The 9,995-nt window shown below is 37.0% G+C and overlaps 1 protein-coding gene across 1 annotated transcript; it reads left to right on the top strand.

Annotated features, from left to right (window-relative positions):
• Positions 1-457: 457 nt before the first annotated feature.
• cacng6b (calcium channel, voltage-dependent, gamma subunit 6b) lies at positions 458-9,869 on the top strand. The gene is made up of 5 exons (XM_057339180.1): positions 458-517; positions 2,322-3,097; positions 6,385-6,459; positions 6,798-6,935; positions 8,010-9,869. Exons 2-5 carry the CDS (start codon positions 2,737-2,739, stop codon positions 8,231-8,233), a joined length of 798 nt encoding a protein of 265 aa, XP_057195163.1. The 5' UTR covers positions 458-517; positions 2,322-2,736; the 3' UTR covers positions 8,234-9,869.
• Positions 9,870-9,995: the final 126 nt, after the last annotated feature.

Here is a 9,995-nt window from a genome sequence, read left to right as displayed (position 1 = left end):
CATCTTAACTCGGTTTCATTTCACTTTTCCCCCTTGCACACCTGTCTATGTGATTCAAAGCCACCTATTACGTTTTAAGCCATTTTCTCGCTTATCAGCTGCTGTCTCGCCAGATAAACAGTCCTCTCTCTTTCCTGTCTTTGCCACTGCAACTCCTGGGCATTTAATGTCATTAACAGGTGTTTGTCCAAAATAGCCTTCTTGCCCATGCGCTCACACAAATGTCTGTGGATCAGCTGACATACAGTACACTTAACTTTCCCACATGCCTGCAAAACGTACACCAACGTACACCCGAGTTATAAAAACCCAGAAAAATATTCATGCTGACATCATTTGCCCATAGTTGAGCTATCATGTATTCAGTCACACACTTGGATTGCTCGAGCCCCAGCAGTTTTCACCCTCCTCCTCTCACTGACACTCACTTTCTCTCTCTCTTTATTTCCCTCCCTCTCTTTCTCTCATAGCTGACTTTCATGTATCTAGTCATCAGATCTGCACCCACACAGAACAGGTCAGGATTTAATTGCTCTCATTGTTATTAACATTTGTTGGTATTTCAATGCACTGGCTGCACACATGCGTACTGTTATAGTTTTAATCAAATCTGTCATGTGACACACGCCTTTAATGCTGTTCTAACAACTTTGAAAAGTTTTAATATTTACGTATTGTGCTCTGTTAACATGATGGCTAATTGGCGATACCTTCTGTATACATTTGATAATTTTTGATAATTTTTATTTTGTCATCACAACTTAGAATGCATGAGTAGCCTATATAAATATCTATAATAGATATAAATATTTATAAGTAATTACCTCTAAACTACTAGAAATGTAATGTAGCTTACCTGATTAAGTGTGAGTGTTTTTGCCATTTTAAGAAATGCTGCATATAACCTCAAAGCTAAAAGTTAAAACCTCAAAACTAAAAAGTTTCTCAGTGGCCCGCTATCTGGCAGTGTGCATGTAATTTAGTATGATCTATTTTCATCAGTTCATGCGTTATGTTTGCTGAATCTAAATCACAAACTTTATAGTGAGTGTGTGCGGCTGAAGCACAGTGATAACTGAAAATTCATTAAAAACGATGATAAATGATTTTTTGCTGCCAAAATGGTCCGATGTATTTCCCGTCTTGGCATCTTGGCTGAGATTTAATTTTTTTACTAGTTTCCATTTTGAACAGCCAATATTAACATATGTTTATGTAGACATAATACTGTATATCTTTGTATTTCAGGGTAACTTTGACAAAGCTTGGGTAAAATAAAGAGTTGTAATTGAGAAGATTGTGAATGTTATTTATAGCCAATAGCTGCATTTCTAGTTCATGTTTTGATGATCTGTTGTGTCTCAAACGGTTGTAATGCAACATTCTCTTTTACTGGGTATTGAGTCTAATGTATCTGGCTTATCTACATGAAAAGAGTTTGTGGTCAGCCTATTTTGTTTCTAGAGTAAAAAACGGCAAACAATAATTATACTACCATATCTCGAAGTGAAGAGTCCATTTATAAAAAAATAAAAAACATGATTTTTTATTGTGCATAACAATTAATATCAATCAAACTGCAGTTGGATTGTTTTAATTAACATGTAATAAGTAATAATGATAAAAAATACAGCTAACTTACACAATAAAACATGATTTTGTAATTTTTTGTAAAAACATTGTTAACTGTTTTTGCAAATAAACTCTTCAAGTGCAGTTGCCTTATAGACATTTATATTAATAGCCAAACATCCATGTTGAAACATCCATGTTAATATTATGCAATGGCTGTGAGTGTATCACATTTATAGTACTGCCTCCTTGTGCAGTGATAATGGCTTAAGACCCTCTGCCTGTGTGCCTGTCACACATAAATTAACACCTACCGCTGCACCTGGCGCTCCACCTAGCTCTTTCCTTTCCTAGCTCCTCCAACAACCTTGAGTCTCATCTGCAGCTTTGTTCGGTTAAACTCTTCCCAATCCCTTGTCTTTTTTTAGAATACCACAACAGGACACACCTTGAGTCTCATTGTCCATAGATATAATAGTTCTCTGTACACGTAATACTCTGGCATTTATGAGGCCTTAAAATGGCGCGGATCAAACAGGCATTGCTAAAAAGGTTGGATGGGTATGTGTTGATATCTCACAGTATGATCTGACAATGCTTAGACAATGTGACCTCATGTCTCATCTCTCAATGACTGTATATTGAACGAAGGACAAAATATAGAAAAAGTCAAAATCTCTAATAGATGTATCATTAAGTCTTTCTTTTTTTTTGTACTTACTGCCTTACTTCTTTCTCTTTTTCTTCAGGGTAACCAAAAGACGATCTTCTTTTCACTTCTCTGAGACCTCAATCCAGTTTTCACTGTTTGTTTCTCATCAACTGTTTGCTTTAATCTCATAGCTGCTATTTTTGTCCAATTTATCAAAGTCTTTATTTATCTCTATTTTGTAAATGCCAGTTTAATTCCCACTCTACACGCCTCAAAAATGACCCTCTATAATTTGAATTCCTTGTCTACTAGATTCTTATTACATCACAGAACATTTTGATTTTCTATCATCTCGTTTTTCTGAGCTTTCTATTAATACACTTGAGCATTTATTGTCTATTCGCCCTCCCAAGTCCAGACTAATATCTAGTCTTCGTTTTTACTGTAGTCCTCCTTGCTTTTCCGTTTCTTCCGGGAGTTTCCCTACTTGTCTGAAAAGTTTTGTGGCTGCCATGTGGTCCAACTTTTTTTTGCAGCAGCAGGAAGAGGAAGGCAGAGGAGGTATGGCTGCATTAGGTGGACTCGGAAGTAAGACCGGACGCGGGGGCAAAAGATCGAGACCCCCTCGGATGAGTGACAGCCAGGAGGGCAAGATCAAGCTGTCATTGTTCATCGCAGTCATAGGTGTTACTCTGACAGTACTAGGTATGGGCACAGAGTTCTGGGTGGAGCTATCCCAACCAAAACACTTCAGGAACAACCAGACATGTGAGATGGCACACTACGGCCTTTGGAAATCATGTGTGCGCACGCTCTGGGTATCAGATATTGACCCGGAGAGTGAGACCTGTGGGCCGGCAGAACTGCACGGAGGTGAGGGCTCTCATTCTTTCACATCCTAAGAATTACCTTGATTTTCTTGTATTTATGTAGATTATAGTACATTATTACATGGCTCATTGGAATGCTTCATTCTGATTGGCCAGTCGCGAAATTTGCAGGTTCGTAATTCCCAGATAACAACCTCTCAAAACTGACAACACACGGTAACCCAGATGCAGCAAATCATTTTGACAGTTTTTTTTTTGGATAAATTAAATATAAATATGTCTTTTAATAACATATATGACATTATATTTAGAAATTATTAAACCAAATTGCCTGTTCGTGACATTTGAACGTCGTTTCTTACCTTAAAAATGAAAGTAAATGACTTTTCCTCACGGAAGGTCTGCAATCGGTACAAATGAGCTAATAGAATATAAAAATTTCACATTTCATGTCCAGTTTTTCCTCATGTGCCAAGTAGCCGTGTAATAAGTTGGATAATGTACAAGCAGCTGGCTGTTAAAGCAAAATAAGACCTTTCAGTGTGATACAAGATCCTGATCACACTGTCGGGGCTTACTTCTGCGATAACAATCGGCTGCCTGTACATTATCCCTTACTTGTGCACAGTATAGGCCTATGGTAAACAAAGCTGACTTTGGTTAATTCAGATTGGCTTTACAAGTCATTTGAATTTAAATGTATTAAACTGACTTAAAGATCTAATTGTCTGACTTAACTATAATATAATATAATATAATATAATATAATATAATATAATATAATAGAATAGAATAGAATAGAATAGAGAATGCAATGCAATGCACTGCAATGCAATATAACAACACAACACAACAATATACTGTATATAATACAATGTCATTATACAAATCATCAACAACAGAAAGAAAATAGAAATAATAAAATAATTCTTATTTTCTCACTCCACATCAGTGCTCTAATGATGAGTGTGAGATGCCATGCTGTATAGGACACTTGTTAGGGTGTCAGACTCTCGCGTCAGTTTCAGACCGATTACCGCTTCGAACCCTGTTTGGAGCAGATTTGGGAAGGAATGGCTTCACATCTAAATTAATCGTTTATTACCTTTATCGCTTCATTTCTGCATTTATGTCTATATTTCTTTATTTCTTTATTCATGCACTTTATTTATATACTTTATTAAGTCATTTCTTATCCTCCATAGAAAACTACAATTTTTGAGAAAATTTAAGGAAAAGAATATACTCTGATGTATTACACGGCCACTATGGCTGATGTTTTTGATGTAAGGATGGATGATGTGTTTTGATATATCTATTTCACTGTAAAGAAAAATGGTACAGTTTTAATAAAAATGCACATGGAAATGACAATATTCCACTCGGCTCCTAAATTGCTCTCCTGAAATCAAAGTACATCCCTATGAATTAATGCAGCCTCTTCACATACAGGATCCTCTATAAAAGCACATATGACATTTTAGTCACTGAGATGGTCTCTGTGTGATCAAAATGTGTGCAATGAATGACTCTATTTAATGAATGAATGAATGAAGTACACCACTTGCGCTTTAAAAAGGGGGAGGAGATCAAAAGAAACTCTGTGTTTACCAAAGAAAACCTGCTCCCGACTAGGTTAGGTTCACAGAGTAAGTTACTATGGTTACTGACTCTTTAGAAACGGGATCGAGTTACCCTGCTTTCTCGGGTTTGACATACCTCGCTTTCTGAAACGGAAAACCTAGAGTTTCCCTCATTTCAGGGTTAATATACTCAGCGTTTTCACTAAACCTCGTTTCTGAAACGGGCCCCTGGTTTGCGATATTCATTATACCTCTCATATAACAACATGCAGGGACAGAGAGACACTGAGACAGGAAGTTTCATTTGCTCCCATTTGTAAGGTACGGGGTGTTTAGTCTTGATGACTGTGATGATGTCTCTTGAAACAGTGCCAGTTGTTTTAAATAACAGTTCCACTATCTGCTCAGAGCTGTAATAGATCCCAACACAACACCACAGCTGAGAACGCACAGAAGCAACATTATGGACAATTTGTCCTGTCATTGTGCAAAAGTTTGGCTAGATTTTTTTCGTCCAAAGACAAGGTTTAGTTAGCATTATAGACATTTAAATAATAAAGACTAACATCGTTTGTTGATCAAAATATATTTATGTTTCCATGCTGTTTTTATCCTCAGCCATGATGGATTTTAAGAGCTATGTTCATTGTTACCTGCTCTAGGCAGATCATATTCACTCATTTGCTGTCTGACTAATTTAATATACATATATAAAGATGATAAATTTATAATGATTTGATATATACATACATGTATGTATTCATAATAATTAATATATATTCAATATATCAACATGATATATAATATTGCTGCTGGAAAAATTATTTGTTGTTTTGATTAAAAAAATTAAGTTTCCGTTACAAAAAAGAACCGTTATGAACCATCAGCTGTTCATCAAAACCATTACAAAATGGTGTTAGATTTGTTCCCAGCCACCAGATAACATCCCATTAACAGAACCCAACACATTAACATTATAGACCCACAGAGACCGCTACTGTTTGAAAACCAGTTTAGGATGGAACAACACATACTCGATCTCATTCGTACATTTTTGTACGATTTGCTATCACGCCAGTGACCTTAGGGTTAGGGGCGGGGTTTCAGTATTGCTTTTTTCTAGTAATCGTATGTTTCTATGCGATTCACAACATATGAATTCATACGAACAAGCCACCTCTTAAAATAGTTATGCATTCCTGTGAGATCAGGTTGGCAGGAATGTTAGAATGTGTTTGTTGGTTCAAAACCAACAACAGGGCTTTCGAGGAATGATTTTAATAGCACATGTTTATATACTGTTTTAACTTGACCCGGCATCTAAAAACCCATCGCTAATGTTGTGGAAACTTTCATAACAGGAAGGTCAGTCATGCTGCACATGTATGAACATCTAAATCTAACTGCTGCCTAGTTTTACATCTAAATTTAGAGAACATATAAGTGAAAAGGCGGGAAAGAGGTGCAGAACATAGAAAGAGAGTAATGTGGCTTTTAATCTGCATACTCGAACCTGTCTGCTCTCTTGTTTTGCCCTTCCATCCATCTGCCTCACCGGCGTCTCCTCCCTCTCCATCTGCCCTCTTTCTCTCTCTAGTTCTCTCTGTGCTATACGAGATAGAGCAGCTCTTTTCCTCAGCACATTAATACACAATGATCTTCACAGCAGCGGGCTGAAGTGCCTTTCTCTGTTTCTCTGACTGATATTAAGTCCGTACCTCTAATTGTCTGTTCTCTTCTCCCTCAGAATCAAACTGCACCTACTTTAAATTCTACACTTCAGGGGAAAATGCGGTTATATTTAGGAAAACAACAGAAAAGAGTAAGTTCATAACAGACTTCGTCTCTCTGCTGTCTAAATGCATTATCCTGTTCATTCTTTTTTTCCCTCTTTGAAAATCAGTCATGTGTTTCTGTCTCCTCCCTCTGCTCCCTCTCTCTCTCTACATTATAATATGTTTTATGTGTTTCTTGGTCAATCCTTATTTTAACAGTGCATGTCAAGCATTAGCATTCATGGCAACAATATGCACCACACAACCCAGTTTAAATGAAACGATTAATAAGAGATTAATAAAAACATACTATTTGCACTCTATTTGTGGAGAATGCCAGTATTAAAACAAATATAAATGTGCGTTTGCTTCTCTTTACTGATAGGTTTGCATATGGCGACTGCAATGTTGGCTTTGTTCAGTTTGTTTCTGATGGTCATGGGTGCCGTGTGTATTACCATGTCCCTCAGCAAAAGTGTGTCATTCTTCCTCAAACCAGCAACCATCTGCTTCATCCTCTCAGGTAAAACTCACACGGTAACTTCATTCCACTTCCATGAAACACTTACGAAGGACCTCCTGCTACTGTACAACATAACACAACACCATAGCATGCAGTTCATTTAGAACATGAGGAGACCCATGATTAATTGATACGGATGATTTGACGTTGGTAAAACACAGTGTGTCCCATCGCTGGGATTCTGGGTTCATACCTCAACCACATCAAAGCCTGGCATCTCATGCAATACAGCTGGCCTTATGTCAGAGTGGGCGCATGTGCAACTCACACTTTTTTTGATGATGTCTGTAAACAACAGGTGAAAAAATGGGGATATGGAAGATGGTGAACCTTATTTTGCTGAGCTCCACGTTCTTGGGTCCCCGGTCCTGAAACAACCTTTCAAACTGCCAATCAAATTTTGGGGTTAGGTTCAGTGCTAATGCTAGTGTTAGACGGGGTTAGCCTTAGCCTTATCAAAAGTTAAATTCAAGTTAGTGATAAGGATGGGTATACCCTAAGTGTGATATTATTGGATGTGTGAAATTGGCAGAAAACTAAATAAAACTTAAAAAAAGGGTGCACTGGGTTTAAAAACATAAGATGGAATTCATTGACCTAGATTTTTATCATAGGCCAAACTAAGTGGCACACTTATCAGAAAAAACCTTCACCAGAAAAGCGTTCACCTTAAATGTCCAGTGTATGACATTTAGTGGCATCTAGCAGTGAGGTTGCAAATTGCATCCGACGGCTCCACTCCTCTCTTTAGAAGCACTACGGTGGCTGACACAGAACTAAGATGTTGTCACGTTTCCGCTTCTTTGACACCCCCTGTAGAGCAGTTTGTCCGTCTAGGGCTACTGTAGAAACAACATGGTGAATTCCATGCAAGTGTATGTAGATAGAAATAGCTCATTCTAAGGTAATAAAAACATAACGCTTTATTATGTAAGTTCTTTATACACCTCTCAAGACATAGTTACAGTATGTATATTATATTACATTTCAGTCTATAGATCCTCAAAAAAATGACACACAGCACATTTGAAGGAAACCCTTCTTTAAAAACTCTCTCTGACCACTTTTTCCCAGGTGTCCTGTTATGGTTGTCCCTCGTTGTTTTCCACCAGTCTGTGCTGGGCTTTCTGGCAAGTGACCACACTATCCCTCTCCATCATGAGCTGTCTTGGTCAGTAGCGTGTGTGGGTTCGGCTGGGGCCATTCTCGTCTTTGCTGGTTTTATGTTCTTATTGCTTTCCCTCCCCAACAATCCTCTGGAGAAATGTTTCCGCCAGCAGAGCAGTACCGATGCTTAGCTGTCGGCAAGACTACCTGTGAGTTAAGCACCATAAGATCTTCTGTACACGTTCGTTGCTTAAGAATAAATGAAATAATGTTCTAAAGGACTCACAAACCATTCAACATACAGAAAAAAGCAAATTTTCCTAATGTTTTGCACACTGATGTTAGAATTGCTCGTCAATAGGGTTATAGACATTAAAGCATAAACATACATGTCTGAAATGAATCCTCTGTATCTTTAATGGCTCTGTACATAAAATCAGTGACCAACAGATCTGTTTACTGTTTCTTTAAAGGCCTCATTCACACAATATGCTATGCGTTTATGCTTTGTGTATTTATCTATGTTGCTGACTTGTATAAGAAACTGATTGACTTGATTTTGTGTTGTATGAAAATAACTCATTCTTTCTTTAGAAATAAGCCATCCCTGCTTGTTCATAGCATAGCTAACAGCTACAGGGTTTGCATTTTCATGTATTTCCACGCTGGTCCATTCTGGTTTATGCTGGTTTCATGCTGGTCTAACTGATAGATTAGAACATCCATGTTACTCACTAGCAAAACGTGGCTATAGATGGTTTCATCAGACATGCACCTGGCCTGAAGTTAACATCCAGTCTGTGTTTGGTTATAACATTTATATTTAATTAATATTAACATTAATTAATATAAATATTTGATCGTTTATCAATTGTATTGAATTAGATGAAACCTATTCAACAGTTTTTGATTCTTTGCAGACGTCTACCAGAAGCTAAGTTTGGGCCACATAACAATTGTTTATGTTGTTGCCGCTGAAACTGTCTATTGGACCTGGTCGACCAGCATGACCAGCATGATGGTAAAGCTAGATATTTAATAAAGTCTTAGTGTTTAAGCTATTTTACAAGCTTGGTTTGGACACCAGCTTCATATTACATAATGGTTGTTTTAACAGGGTTTTCAATAAACAATATAACAGCAGACAAGCTATCATCCATTAGTAGATTTAAAGGGATAGTTCACAAAAAATACAAATTATTTCCTTATTTATTCACCTTCATTTTATTCAAAACATGTCTACAAGTATTTCTTCAGTGAACGTAAAAGAAAATATTTTGAAAAATGTCTCAATGGATGTGTCCATATCGAAGTCATTTAAGTTCAATGTTGTTTAGTTACCAACATTCTTCAAAATATCTTCTTTTGTGTTCTGAAGAAGAATAAGTTCTACTGGTTCATTATGACATAAGGGTGAGTAAATAATGAAACATGTCAATATTTTTGACATATTTATATATTTTTGTACACTATCCCTTTAATTGAATGGTTTATTGTTTATACATGTGTACAGTTGTACTATACAGACTCACTGTTGAGCCACAATTCAGTGTAAATAATTTTTGTTTATATTGTACTTCCGTTGCTGTGATAGTTCTTTTTCTTAATCTCGTCCCATGTTCTATCATGTTCTCCTGACTTACCTCTACTTCTGCTTGTTGGTTATTTCTGTCACCCTATGTTCGTCACACTCTTTCTCTAGTTTTGCTTAAGGATTAAATCTCTTTCACCTAAGAAAGTTTCCTCCGCTCTCTTCCTTACTTGTTTCTTAATCTCACTTCTCTTTTGACGCTCGCTGGGTCTAAAGTTAATGCGTTGCTCATCTAAGCACATCATGTTGAAGTGAATGAGAAATATTATCCTAGAATTTCAACTATGCCCCCCCCCTCAACCTTATCTCGATGTTGATGGCTCTTGGATGTCTCTAAGGGTTTGGGTAGATCTGCTGTTTCC

This window comes from Triplophysa rosa, linkage group LG8 (assembly GCF_024868665.1).
Source record: "Triplophysa rosa linkage group LG8, Trosa_1v2, whole genome shotgun sequence".
NCBI lineage: Eukaryota > Metazoa > Chordata > Actinopteri > Cypriniformes > Nemacheilidae > Triplophysa > Triplophysa rosa.
This window is presented reverse-complemented; position numbering and strand designations above follow the sequence as displayed.

Excerpts from the sequence above, each read along its gene's own strand:
- cacng6b (XM_057339180.1), top strand. The coding sequence starts at position 2,737 with ATGTGGTCCAACTTTTTTTTGCAGCAGCAGGAAGAGGAAGGCAGAGGA. Across the intron at positions 6,460-6,797 it reads TAGGAAAACAACAGAAAAGA|GTTTGCATATGGCGACTGCA; the intron begins GTAAGTTCATAA and ends CTTTACTGATAG. Across the intron at positions 6,936-8,009 it reads CATCTGCTTCATCCTCTCAG|GTGTCCTGTTATGGTTGTCC; the intron begins GTAAAACTCACA and ends ACTTTTTCCCAG.